The following is a 14,656-nucleotide window of genomic DNA, read 5'->3' as shown; positions in this document are numbered from 1 at the left end:
GTTAAGACTCCATTTACCAATCAACTAAAGAAATACATCCAAGAAGTTGAAACAAGTAAGTTTTTTCAAAACTATTTTAATTGCATAGATACCAAAGACTATTAACCTTTTGTCTTTAAGATTCAATTTCGTAGCTTTGTGTCAAATAGCAGTTGCACGCACGTGTTTTTCCTCTGTTTTTTATTTTCTGCATGTACAATTGTTTTAGAAGTACTATACTGCACTCGTCCTAGTAGTAGTGGAGATGTGTAAGGTCAATTTGTTTTAATATAGTCTTATAGTTGAATTTCTGCATGGTGGCTTACATATCTATGACTTTTGCCAGCATATCTCATTTTAGGCCCTCATTTTACAGTTCATTGTCGATAAAAACTCCCTAGAGTGTGGTGTCTCATTGAAGCATATCTCATTTCAGCTTTCCAATTTTCTAGTCCATTGTCGATAACAACTATGTGATATCTCATTATTGATTATCGTAATATTTCACAGATAGTCCACCACTGTTTCATCAATCATAGTTCTTTCCAGATGGAATAATTCAACTAGAAAGGACTCAATTCCTAGTTATACATAATGGTTCTCTTTAACATGGAAAATTTAGGATATAAAAGTCATTGTGAATGCAATCGATAGTTCTCTAGGATTTAATGAAATCAGTGTGAATGCAATTTGTAGACCATATAGACTTGTGATACACTATCAAATGCAATCTGCTTTTGTCTCCCAACCTACTACATCAAAACATATAAACTTGAAAATTATAGACGATTTAGACTTGTGATAATCTACTAAGTAGACAGTTGAAGTTCTGATGGGAAACTCCACGACTATGAGGAAACCATAATAATTTAAGTCACGAACAAATTTGGATCAGCTTTGAAATTTTATACTTGAAGTTTTGATAGGATGTTTTAGAATTGATGTTCTAACAGAAAACACTTGAACTCTTTTTTACGTACTTTTATAATCCAAGAGCATCTAGTGAGCTGAATACCCTTCTATGAAGATTATCCAACATCAGACCTCTATCATGCTACTACTGGTTCCTTTCGGAATTGCATCTATTGTCTTCTCTTGATAAAATGCATACTCTCCTCTACATATTTGGGTGGAAGTTGAATTCTACACGATTTATTCATTACTCCTTCGACCTAAGCTATCCATCTACACTCTATATAAAGAGATGTTGCTGATCAAGTATGTAAAGTATCCATAACACACATTCTTGATGGGGAATTTCTCCATTTGTACTATATCTTGTCCTCGAATTTCTGTGTTTTGATGTAGATATGAATTCTTTCTTAATGCATATCAAAGGTTTCCTAATTAATCTTCTTATATTCATGAAGCTTGTTAACGTTTCTAGATAATCTTCGCTGAATTTTAGAGTTTTTTTGCGATGAGCAGTTTAACTAATTTAGTGTAAAATTTACATCTTACTCCTTACATATATACCAATAGTTACTTATGGTCTTTTTAAAATTTTTGTACTTACAGATTTTGAAGATTGAAGTTACAAGTCAAGATGCATGTATAGAAGATGCAAAAGATCATTATTATTTCTCTATGGAGTTATGCAAAACTTGATATTATAGTGTAGCTTGAGATGTTAATTAGCTAAGCTTTTTTGTTAAGAAAATATTGAAACTAACATCATGGGATGATAGCCAATTTTTATATTTATAACAACCTTTTGTTTGGAGATTTTTTGTAGCAATCTTATGTTTATTGATAAAATTTATAATTTCGTGATACAAAGCTTAAGAAACATTGGTAGTCAACTAGAGACCAAAAATATTGCTCTGTCCCTAAAACTTCTTTTAAGATGAGACAACTTCTTGTCCCTAAATTAAGGTTAATCTAGGATGAGGTAGCCACTAGTCGCAAAAAGGTGCTCTACAATGAGGTAGTTTCTCTTCCCTAAAGGGATTTAACGACCAGAAAATTACTAGGTTTTAAAGAAGAAAATCAACTATATGGGACGAGATACATGGTCTCTAAAAGTATTTTTGCGACTAGCTATGATTCCGTCTCTAAAAACATTTAAGGACCAGCTAAAGGAGCTCGTCGTAGTTGACCTTTAGCGAAGAAGTCTATTAGGACGGGTGGCGACCAGCCTTTTCCCATCACAATAGACTATTTGGGACTAGATTTAGACTTTTTGGGACTAGATTTCCCTTCCTTAGAGGGTGTTTTTCTTGTAGTGTTCTCTAAAAGCATTTAAATGTTTCATTATGATCATGCCTATTCGATTGAAGTCATCTATACTATCATGTCCATGTTTATGCATATTACCTCATACTTATTACATTCCATGTACTAATGCATATTTGTGCCTACATTATTTCACTAATGTAAGGTCTGACGCTCCTACCTCCCATACTTGTGGGTGCCTCAACTAATTAGTGAGTCCTCATGTTCTGAGGACTAAGTACTTTATAGCTTTATCTCATTTTATTTTGAACTTTGTATGTGATGTATGAGTTACGTCCCAATCACGTTTCTTATGATGTATTATATAGCTTTGAGATATATGTTAGACTTCCTCTTTGTCACACTCTATTGTATGAAACACTATCTTTTGAACTCTTTACTTATATTATCTTGTATGATATATGCTAAGTGGCTTGTGTAGGACCTCTCTAGGTTCTATAAGTCATGTTACGCCTATGGTATACTTTGAGTCATGACAATATTGTCTTCCTGCAACCTTTATGGGCTCTTCTTACCATGAGTACCATAGTACTGTATGAGGGAGTTTCATGGGTCCTACCTCGCCCACACGGTAGGGAGGTAGGTCTATACAATTGGCTACTAATGGTTACTCATGCTCCTACTTCATACTCTGTACTCACATGCATTGCATATAGTATACTTGCTTATTGAATGCACCCTTCGGTTTTATAGGGGGGCGGTTGGGTTATGTTTTCTTTTTGTACCTACCAGGCTTATGTGGGTTTGATTAGTGTCATGAAAGGTACCCCCTAGGCTTAACATAGCGTATAGGACCCCGAGAGGCTCCATACAAGCCACTTAGAATTCATCACATACGACATAGAATGAATGAGAGATAAAGAAGAACATTTAAAATCACATAGGTTTTATAAAAGTAAAGTGGAAGTCTAAAACACTTGTCTCAATAGACATCTAATACGATAGAATGAAATTGGGCCTATCCCATACATCATGTCCAAAACTGAAAGTAAGACAGAAACTGAAAATAATGAGAATTCATCCTCGAAGCATAAGGACTCACTAAAGCTTGGGAAAGTCGTAAATCAATCTCTAGCCACAAAAGTGGGAACCTTGATTGTCGGACCCTATATTTGGAGAAATGTAGTCAAGAGTATGAGTTAGTACAAAAATGCACTAAGTATGATAGCCATGCATAAAAGTATGAAATCATGCTAAAAAGGAAAATTTTCATAAGTATGCAATGATCAACCTAAAACATGTTTTTTGAGAGTTAGAAACCATAAGTCATAAAACCATGGTCAATGCAAGTGAGCATCATATTTAAAAACATGTAAAATATTTCTTGAAGTAACCTTAGTTCATTATTATTGTTGAGAAAATTAGCCTTAACTGACATAAAGACCATGTGAGCTATAACATGATCCCCTGGTGTCTCCCACACCGAAAATGGTTGTCCTACTTGCCAAGGTAGAACCATGAATCAGAGCTAAAATGGATCCACTAGCTAATGTCTATCTAGACCATCTTCCCATGTGGGAACATAGGTAAGGGATAAGGCGATTGCTTCTAAAAACCCGATGTCTACTCACGGGAAAACTTCCGTCTCAATATCCTCTCGATGCTAAGCATAAATCCCACGGAGTAGTTATTAGGTCTTGACTTATCTTATCATTAAGAGACATGGGTAGTCCCCTCATGCCTTATCATAGGATAGCTCCTTAGACCGTGCGTGAGAAAACCTTTCACCGTCTATGATCTTTTCATCATAGCTCATAAAGGAACACGGGTAATCACCTCTTGTCCTTGAAGGAACATGGGAAATCTCCTCTTGTCCTTACATCATGTTACACATGTAATTTCTTCTTGTCATTCAATTATAGAGCATGGGTAATCACCTCTTGCCTCATAATTAGATTAGCTTCTTAGCATTACTTAATTTTAGGTGAGAATAGCCTCTCAACCTTAGGAACCCTTATTATGTGAGAATACCTTTCACAATCATACATATGTGTGTATATGCGAAAATCCATTCAACAACACAACAACAACAACATCATCATTGATACTTCACTCTCAAAGCATCCTTAAAACATATACATAATTCTCATAAGAGCATGCTAACTTTCATAATTCACCTTTCATAGTTCCAAACCCATTTTCATATCATCATAATTGGAAAATATGGGATTAGCATGGGTTCATGGGGAATCATTATAAAAATGAGAGTATTTCATCAATTCATGCATAAGAGATCATAATCCTTTAAATCAACATTGAAGAGAACCCATTGCAATTGAAGAAAACTCTAACTCAATTAGGGAATACTAACTTTGAAAATAGGAGAATTTGGAAAATCCATGGAGGAATGTCTTCCATTGATGAAAACTATCATACCTCAATGCCAAAATCTTGGAAGCAATGGAGAATTTGGAGGCTTGATCTTGAAACCCTAGCTTACTTCTTCAACTTCTAGAGAGAGAAATATTTGAGAGAGGAAGAACTTGATTTCTTTTGGTGAAATAGAGAGAATGGCTTGAATGAAGTAATTTGGGGGTTAAAACGTTTATATAGAGGTCTTAGATGAAGGGTAAAACGATGCAGTATAAGGATAAAATAATTAGGAAAAGACCCAACTACCCTTAAAAAAAATAACTGCCGACCCACCATTGACGGACCACGACTGATGAACCGTGGTCTGACCAGCGGTCCGTGTTACACGACCATCAATCATTGTCAGAGACTCGATTTCTGGGCCCTGACCTACGTACCCTCAACCACGAACCATGGACCCACTGACGGTCCGTTGGTCCAGGCTGTGTGTCATGGGTTTTGAGAGTTCTTTGGGTGACCAACCACGGACCAGACCTACGGTCTATGGCTCAGCTCACAGGTCGTGGTTGGCCTCCATCGACTGGTACCTGAAAGTCCTAAAAACTTGCTATGTTGCCCTATCTCGAGTCTGGGGTGTTACAATTAGGTTATTGTTAGATTATATTTTTTTCTCTATTGGAGATATGATAACTGATATGTTGTTGTTTTAGACCCGTGGTTGTTATTCCGCCTAACCTTGCATAGTCGACTCTTGTATCTTAGTTTCTTGTGAGTAGGTCATTGGCTTGTGTTCTAGGTGCGTTCTTAACTCGATTCCTTATTTTTAAATCCTACTAATGCTCCTTATTGCTTTTCTATCATATTATCTCCTCTTTAGTTATTTGTGCTATGCTTTCCTTATTACTTGTTATGTACAATAGCTCTATCTTTGGAGCTCACTTGGTCCATGCCTACTGAGGATAGTTTTTTGTACTCATACTACACTTATGCTCTTTGTAGATCATAGTTTTAGTTCGACATTGATTTGGAGTCATACAGAGCAGCTTGGAGTTCGGAGACTAGGGTGAGACCCTGTCATTCTGAGTTACTGATTTCCATCTGTTTTGTCTAGGCTTAGTCTTGTTATTGTATTCAGAGAAAACTTGTACTTATTTATTATTAATAAAAAGACTTGTTTTATTATTTTGATTAGATTCTCAATTACTGATACATGCTATGTCTTGTGGATGGTTTCTTATATTATATTTTTGTTGATTACCCTTTCTCCGCTTCGTTATAAGTTTCATGCTTCTTATTTTTGACTTTCTCTTGATAGCCCATTGCTTACAACTCTAGGATAAGGGTAAGGCTTACCAACTAATGGGGTGTAGTAGGTACCACCATTATTTGGGGAATCAGATCGTGACAAGTTTGTATTAGAACCCGAAGTTGATCGATATCGTTTGTATGAGAGAAAATCCTAGTAGAGTGCTACAAATTAGTGTAGAGACGTATGTATCCTATACTTGGGAGGATATATGGAATACTTAGGAAACTCTATTTTTGACTTCTTATAATGTTCTTTGTCTTTGGATAACCTCTAAAACTGCTTCTTTAGAATCTATTCTCTCTTATATGGATATTATAAGGTGTTCGATGGACGTAGACGGAGCATCAGTACACCCTACTAAGGTTTTAGCACATGGTCGGGTTAGAGGGCCTCAGTCACGTATAGACCTTAAGGTGGAAGACATTTGTCAGCATTCAGTGAATGTGGGGGCAGCCCAAGCACTGATAGGGTCAGTGTCTATCTCAATTCCTCGAGATGCAGTGTTAGTAGGTCCGAGCCTCTTTGAGGGTACATTACTAATAAGTTCATCTCAGGGCTAATTTGGGTTGACTGGCCCCAACAGGGTTTGTCATCAATTTATGAGTACGTGATGGGATTTCTAAAGTGGGCTAGGATTGGTCCCACATTTTCCTTTAAAATTAAGAGTTAAGCTAGGGGTTCTTCGGAGGGCTGGCATTTTCACTCACTTTACATCAGAGCATATGATAGAAGTTGGATCTACCTGTCCCTAGGTTGTTAGTGATGTAAGAGTGGCGGAGCAGGTATGTCTTGAGGCTTCAAGTGACAATGGTAAAAGGCCTCACTATTAGTACAACAATGACAACATTCAACTTCGAGGTGGGTATGAGTTTAGTGAGGGTCATCATCCTTCTTGACCTACTATGTCTTTGGCATTAGTATCTCAGGTTGTAAGGTAGGTCATGGTAACTATGGCAGGCATAGCTCAGGTTAGACTTCTCATGGTGATCTTCTTGGACCTATTGGTGTCGTGTTTGATGTTACTACAACTGGGTCTTCACAACAGGCTGCTTTTGGTGATGGTTGTTGTGCATGTTTAAATGTAGGAAACTATGTCATGGATTGTCGTAGGGTCCCAATGAAGTTTATAGGGGATGGTTTTGAGCTTGGCAGAGGCTGGCAAGGCCACTCATCGTGTTCTTCATGCCGGGCTTTAGACTATAGAGGTTGCTATAATTGTGGAGGGTTTGACCACTGATCTAGAGAGTGCCCTAGGTAGGTATTGCTATTCCAGAAATATGATATTCCTTAGTCTAGAGTGGTCAGATCTTGTCGTATTTGTGGAGAGCTTTTCCATCGGTCTAGAGCTTATCCCCAGCGTGGGATCATAGTGAGAGGTGTTCCGTTAGGTAAGTCTCATGGGTTGATAGCACCTTCTATTAGAGGTAGTGCCTTGAGTGATGCTAGTACTACTTTAGGTGTTCGGGTTGTGCTCGGGTAAGATCCATTTTATGCTTCTACAGGCCAGCCAGAGGCTGAGGCTCCATGTATCTGCTCTTTTGATGGAATTTTGTGGTTTTATCCCTTTGTTCTTATCAAGTGTGATTTGTGGTTTTCATACCCATTCGTATTTATTTGTCATCTTATCCATTGTGAGCATTTTATTACAACTTGACTTTATAATTATTTATGTGGTTTACCTCCTATAGTTGATTCTTTTTAGTAGGTGATAGACTAGATGTTATTCTTTCAATTTGGGAGTAGTGGTTGAGTAACTCTCCATGTTTTTGCATTAGTGGCTTTTGTTATATGTTCTCAGTGTGATGGCAATCCTTTTAAAATAGCTAACTAGACCAGTTTTGCCAAGTTTTATGCTGTTAAGCCTACCTAGCTTAAGAGGTTTCCTTAGTTGTGTGTCGTCCTCTAAGTAATAGTTGGGAGGTTTCTAGTTGTTGTATGAGGGGTAGTTTGGACTTTTATAGTTCTGAGGTAGTCGTAGTTGGTTGCTTTCTTCCTTTTCCTTAGTCTTATTCTTGTTTGTGTAATTGTGCTTTTGCTCATTCAGTCTTTTTTTATTTGTCTTTTTCTGGTGGTCTTGGAGTTTAGTTATGGCTACCCAGAATTTGGAGGTGTGATTCTTTGTTACTTTGTTGTTATTTTTGTTGTTATTATGGTTGTGCTGGTAGCTATTAAAGTTTGTTGGTGATTTAGAGTCGGCGTGGTGTAGTTCTTCGATGACTTTAGACTATAACTTCTATGGGAAAATGGAAATTTCTAAGAAGGTTCACATTTATGATGGGGTAAAATTAATTCGTGGAATGTATGATTTTATTCTTGTTCAGGATGAGAGGTTTTCCTTTATCATGCTTGGTGGCTTGTGTGGTTCGTGATAGGAGTTTGTACCCTTGGGCCACCACCAACTAGTTGACTATGTTGATACACCGCCAACCGACTCTGTTTCCCTTAGACTGGGTTAGTTGGTTCTGAATTTGCGGGGGAAGAGTAACTTATGGGATTATTGTGCCGGATTTCTAGAAGCTCCTTTGGAGGAAAGTTCTTGGCTTCAGAAGGTTGTGTTCTAATTGAGATTGTTCATTTTTTAGAGTAAGGAATGGATTTTTGGCTTTTCTTTGGGCTAAGTTCCTTATTTTGACAGTTGTTATTCCATGATGTTCAGGCAAATCATGTAGTTCCCGTGAGGTTTTTGTTATGTGGGTTTGTAGAATGTTTTCAAATTGTGCTGGAGATGTTCAAGAGAGATAAGGACTGACAAAATGTTCTTGATTGATAGAAAATGTTAAATTTGGAGCATAAGGTGAGTGTTTCGATTTATGAGTTGGGTTGCTTCTGCCATTGTCATGTGTTTTCTCAATTTGGTAGTTTTGGTGTGGTATTGGTTTTCTCAGCTAAATCTTGTGCTTTAAGGCAAGTTCAATTCTTTTGGGAGAGAGTTGGAGTCCAAAAAGGAATTTGAGGAGTTTCTAGTGTTTTGACGTGAACTCAAGGATTTTCCCTCTTAGCCTAAGTTCTGTGTTAGTGTTTTTAGATCTGGGAGGGTGTCTCAGGGTTTGGCTGAGCATCCAAGCCTAATATCCTCATCTTTTTGTACCTTTAAGCTATAATTGTCCTTCTACTTATATGAACGAAATTCCTATTAGTAGTGGATATTATAATGACCCTCCAAGTCATTACCTCCAATTTTTGATATTTTCATCAGTAAGAGTTTTCCTTTAGTGACCCCAAGTCATTTACGACTTTGTGGGACTTAAAATTTGGTCATCGGGTCACTCATTTGAGTTTTGTTCGAGTTTCCAAATTTTGGAACCTTTGAAACTTAAACAGTAGATTTCTGTCAGAATTTCAGGAAGACGGCCTCAAAATGTAATTCTTATGATTCCATCAGCTTCAGAAGGGCCATTTTAAGCTTGGGGCATGGTTGGTTTAGGTACCGAGACTTCCGGAGTGAGTTTATGTCGTTTGGCATCTAAACTTTGAAGATTTAACCAAAGTTTGACTTTGATCAACATTCTTGGTAAACATGCTTGGATGTGAAATCTATTAGCACAGTTAGCTCTTAAATGTTGAGTTTGATCAAGAATGACCTTTTTGTGTGGTTCACTAAGCTTCTGAACTTATTTCAACTCCTCTTGTGGATATTGGCTTGAAAAGGAACTTGGGTGTGCGACCTATTTTTTGTCATGACGACCTCAGATGGAAGTTTTGATGGTTTCGTTGAGTCTGAAATGCTAATTTTGATTAGTATCATAGTTTGTTTGTGTTCACGGGGTTTCGAAGGAATTTCGGGTGTCCATTTGAAGTTTGGAGCATTTTCCTTCAAATTATTGTGCAACAATGTTAGTGCGACTACTTTAGTGGCCCTTGGATCGCTTTGTATAGCCTCTTTATCGGCTTAGGCATCACTTTCGCGGTGGGAGCCTCTTGGGGTTTTGCCACTTTCACAGCCGATTGATCAGTTTCATGGTAGCGACTTTCACAGTGGTTGCTTTCTCGGTAGGAGATTTCTGGGCTTGGCCGCTTATGCGGCTGACTAATCGCTTTTGCAGCCGACTGATCACTTTTGGGGTCATCGATAATGGTTTATATTGTTTGTCTATCCATTTTTCCAAATATTAAAATTTCGATATCTTGAGCTAGGTAGCTCTTTTTTAAGGGATTCAAGTTATCTTTTATCTAGAGTTGGTGTGACTACGTGTGGGACTGATCAGAAAGTGTAGAAGTAGGAGTATTGAGGTAATTTTCACCCGGAATGGGCTACCTTGTCTCTTTAATTTGAAGAATTTGTGCATGTCTTTATTTGGGCTGCTTCGGGCATCAAATTGTTCCCAATTTTAGGACAAAAGCCCGATATCCATTGGGTTCTTTTGATGAAATCAATTTTGAGATTCTTGGTATGGGTCCCATATTTCCTTTTTGACTACATTTTGGGTATTTTCCAACTATTGTGGATTTGTTCTCTAAACATCTGTAATGACGTTATGATCAACAAATTTATAGTGTGGCAGTTTTCAAATGCATTTTTGAAGCAAATAGCTCGTGTGCAATGTATTCGAAGCGCGCGTGATCAAATTTGAGGTAGGATTCAATTTACTTTCTTGATTGGGATTTTTAGATAATGCTTAGTCTAAATTGCATGAGATTTAGGATTGTATTTGTCAGGTATTAGCTTTTCCCTATTTACTTTATCTTTCTTTACTCTCGTAGGAGTGTTGGTATTATTGTAGATGACAAGATCTTTAGTTTAAGCTTTAGCCTTGCTTGTAGTGTGTCATAGCATATGTATCCTGGTAAGAATTGGTAATTGTGACCTTAGACTAGGGTTGAGCCTTAGATTCCTAGTGCGTACTTTTGCCCTTGTAGCGGTAGGTTACACCATGTAGAGCTTGACTTTGGGTTGTTGGCCATGTGATAGGTATTTGAGACTTTGTAGGCTCATCGTAAATGTATGTTGGGACTAGTTGTGCTCAGTCGTAGGTTGGAGTGGTGTGATTGGGGTAATATATAATTTCTTGAGTTTTTCTCCCCTTGTTCTGATATGGGAGCTCTTCTTGATCTAATCGCCCGTTGTTTAGTGGTAGGCTTGTTATGATAATTTAAGTATTGTTAGGTCTGAGGACACATTCGAGGACTTATTGGATCCCAAGTTAGTACTCTTTACCTTTGTAGCATGGTTTGATCCTATTTATATTTTTCTGATTGTGAATGCCTTGTTTGAATTTTGGTGATGATGCATTGCATTAGTTGTTCATTTACATGTCTTTTGTGGTATGTTCTAGTTCATTGATCGTTATATTATGATCATTCATGGGGTAAGAAAACATTCACTTGGTATCTATTCTAAATGGGTTTTAACGGGAGTCGTACCACCTATATCACTTGATTTATTGGATTTTAAGACTTATGATCTGTTATTTATGTGATCCTTTTATACTTGAGACATTAGAGACATCTAAGATGTTCTCAGCTTTTACTTGAGTAGTCGGCCTGTCGATGCCCTTTCCTGCATGGCTTTGGTTACTCATTCCTTCGGTACCACAACGAAGTTTATTCCTACTAGTCGTGGATTTCAGGTCTAGTCATGATGCTCTACATCCTTGAAAAGACCTAGATTCAAGACCATGTTGTGTATATGGACTTTCCATGTCCCTTATGGGCCTCTCTTACCATGAGTACCATAATACAGGATGAGTGAGTTGCATGGGTCAAACCTCGCCCGCACGGCAGTGGAGGTAGGTCTATACACTTGGTTAATGATTGTTATTGTTTGTCATACTACATACTCTGTATACTTATGAATTTCCTATCATTAGTCTACATTTTTTTTGTTGATTTCACCCTCCCGTTTTATGGGGGCCGTTTGGGTTTTTTTGTTGTTTATACCTACTGGGCTTATGGGGGTTCAATTACGTTATTGTTTGATTATATTCTCTTTTGTGTGGTTGTTGATGTGACAACTGATTGGTTGTCGCTTTACACTTATGGTTGTTAGTCCACCTAACCTTGTATAGTTTGTTGTGAGTAGGTTGTTGGTTTCTGTTCCAAGTATGTTTTGATTGAGTTCCTTATTTTTTGTATCCTACTTATGTTCCTTATTGCTTGTCTATTGTTTATCTTCTATTTAGTGATTTGTGCTCTGATTTCATTATTACTTGTTGTATATACTTGCTTTGTCTTTGGAGCTTACTCGGCCCAAGCCTATTGAGTATCGTTTTTGGTACTCATACTACATTTTTACTCCCTGCATATCATATTTTGAGTTCTCGCCGTTCATTTGGAGTCATGTAGAACAAGTTAGAGTTCAGAAACTTGGGTGAGCTCGTGGTGTTTTGAGTTACAATTTTCCATCTATTTTCGCTAGGTTTAGTCTTTATATTGTATATAGAGACAACCTATACTTTTTTGTATTAGTAAAAGGCGTTGTACTCTTAGTTTGATTAGATGCTTATTACTAGCTGTTGCAAGGTCTTGGGGATGGTTTGTTGTATTACATTTCTATCTATTACCCTTTCTTCGCTTCGTTATAAGATTCATGCTTACTATTGTTGACTTCTACTTGATAGCCCGTTGCTTATGACTTCAGACTAAGGGTTAGGCTTACCTACTGGTGAGGTGTAGTAGGTGCATCATGACTTGAGGAATCGGGTCATTACAACAAGTGATTATCTTTGAATTCTCCTTTATCGACAATACCACTCATTCTAAATTAGAAAAAAAACATTTATTGTACATTAACTGCGAAGTGAATGTGGATGAGCCGGGGTAGGTAGATACCCCTTTAAGTTTCTCTATAAAATAAGAAAAAATGGTTCACTTTTCTTCATCCCAGCCTTTGATTTCTAATTTCCTACCAGCTAAAACATTTTTTTACTCATCTATTTCCTCCATAAGTCAGTCCCCTCTTTAGATTTTTTTCCTCTCCGCTCTCGCAGAAAACATCATTAGTTTTTCTTGTAGGTACATTTCTGAATTTTTAATATTTTCTTGATCCTTCCCCAATTTTTGCGGTTAACTATATATCATTATATATAGATCTTAAATGGGAGAAGATGATTGAGATACAAGTGGGGTGGTAAAAAGTTGTAATATTAATACACCTTACAATGTTGTAGCTCCTAACTTAGGCATGGAGACTTCTCCAAATGATGTTTCGAATTACATTGACATATGTTTAGCTTCTGAAATGACTAATTTTAATGGCTTATCTGAAGTTTTCTCTATAGATTTTCCAATTGCTCACCAGGAAAAACCAAATGATCAAGTCAAAATTATGAACCAAAATGGTAACCAAGAGTTGTACTTACATCCCATTCAGCCAGCTCAATTTATCCAGCAAAGCTCTTTTCCACCATCACCAACAACAATAGTGTGTATGCCACCAATAACTACAACACCTCAAGAATTGATTGATCAACAAAAACAACTTGATATAAGGTCTAACATTTATCATAATTTCACTTTTTCCATGAGGAATCCTTTGATCCAAACTACAACAAGGTAACCGCTCACCGTGTTACATTTTATGTGTATGTTCAGAATTTGATTTTAATAATTTTGATTTGAAATCAGGAAAAATCAGTCGAAAATGATTATCTATGAATTCTTGCAAGAGGAACTCACAAATGATATATGGAGATGGAACAAGTCTGGTCAGAAGTGTATCAAAGGTTCTCCATTTTTGAGGTTCGCTCTCTTCACCAATTTTTTTGTTATAGAATAATCTATTCCCTTCTATTTTCAATTTTCATCACCAAAAGTAGTAAAAATTATTAATGGTGGATACACATGACATTTGTTTAAAATTTATTAGTGTTATCTGTATATGACATAACAGGAATTACTATAAGTGTAGTACATCAAAACACTGTGAAGCAAAAAAAACTATTGAGAAAAGCCCAAAAGGTGAGAACCTTTTCTTGGTGTCCTATTCTAGTGAACACAACCATGATCTGCCCATGAAACGTAGAAATTTTGTTGGTTGCAACACTAGTTCAAAATTCAATCTTCCAAAGGGCATAAATATCGTGCCCAAAGCATCAATGTTGAATGCATTATCATCCTCTTCCAAGCGTGCTGAGCATTTAAGAGATGTTGCTTTTCCAATAATCCCAACTATGCCTACGCTTGAAATCAGGAGCAAAAACAAAATGGTTGATGCGGCAACAAATAATAGAGATAATGGTAAAGAGGAGGTGAACATGAATGAAGTTAATATTATGGGATTTGAAGAACTCCAAGGAGTTATTGCTTCCACCTAATATGGAATAAAATGACTAGAGGAATTTATATTTTTCCCCTTTCCACCAACTCTATTTGTCGACATTTGTGGTCTTCTAGTCATGTTTATGTTTCTGTTTTTAGTGTGGCCGTGAAGAGTTATATGTTTATAGTTTGCTATGTTTAACAATGTACATTATAGAAAATGGCGCTTCTCTAGATAACTAGATATAAATCTTTTTCGGTTTCATTATTTTCTGTTGTTCTCAAATAGTTTTTTCTTTAAGAAAAGTCATCTCACTTAGTTTTTACATTAAATTGTACATATCATTATATTTCCTCCACCATTCAAACGATATTCATGCTAAATATTTTGGGTTCTTTTATTTTTTCTTCTGGTTGTTTTGAAAATTATGAAAGCTTTAAACATTGTAGGACCTCAAGACCTCCCATGATTACGCTTACATAGGTATAATATTATTTATACTATTATAAAGTATTCGACTAAACAAATATTTTACATTAAAGTTAATTTATATAAATATCATTATTGATATTTTATGCATGCATTAACCGTTTTGAAAGATTTTTCACACTTAAAAGCAGTTT

At 36.6% G+C, this 14,656-nt stretch overlaps 1 protein-coding gene across 1 annotated transcript; it reads left to right on the top strand.

Moving 5' to 3' along the window:
* The first annotated feature begins 12,956 nt into the window (after positions 1–12,956).
* LOC125812817 (probable WRKY transcription factor 27) lies at positions 12,957–14,088 on the top strand. Its single transcript, XM_049492280.1, has 3 exons — positions 12,957–13,264; positions 13,400–13,513; positions 13,665–14,088. The coding sequence occupies exons 1-3, from the start codon at positions 12,957–12,959 to the stop codon at positions 14,086–14,088; spliced, it is 846 nt and encodes a 281-aa protein (XP_049348237.1).
* The last annotated feature ends 568 nt before the right edge of the window (positions 14,089–14,656 follow it).

Source organism: Solanum verrucosum, unplaced genomic scaffold, assembly GCF_900185275.1.
Source record: "Solanum verrucosum unplaced genomic scaffold, falcon-dt-bn FXZP01000114.1, whole genome shotgun sequence".
NCBI lineage: Eukaryota > Viridiplantae > Streptophyta > Magnoliopsida > Solanales > Solanaceae > Solanum > Solanum verrucosum.
Note: the sequence above shows the minus strand (reverse complement) of the source record. Positions and strands in the feature narration are given on the sequence as shown.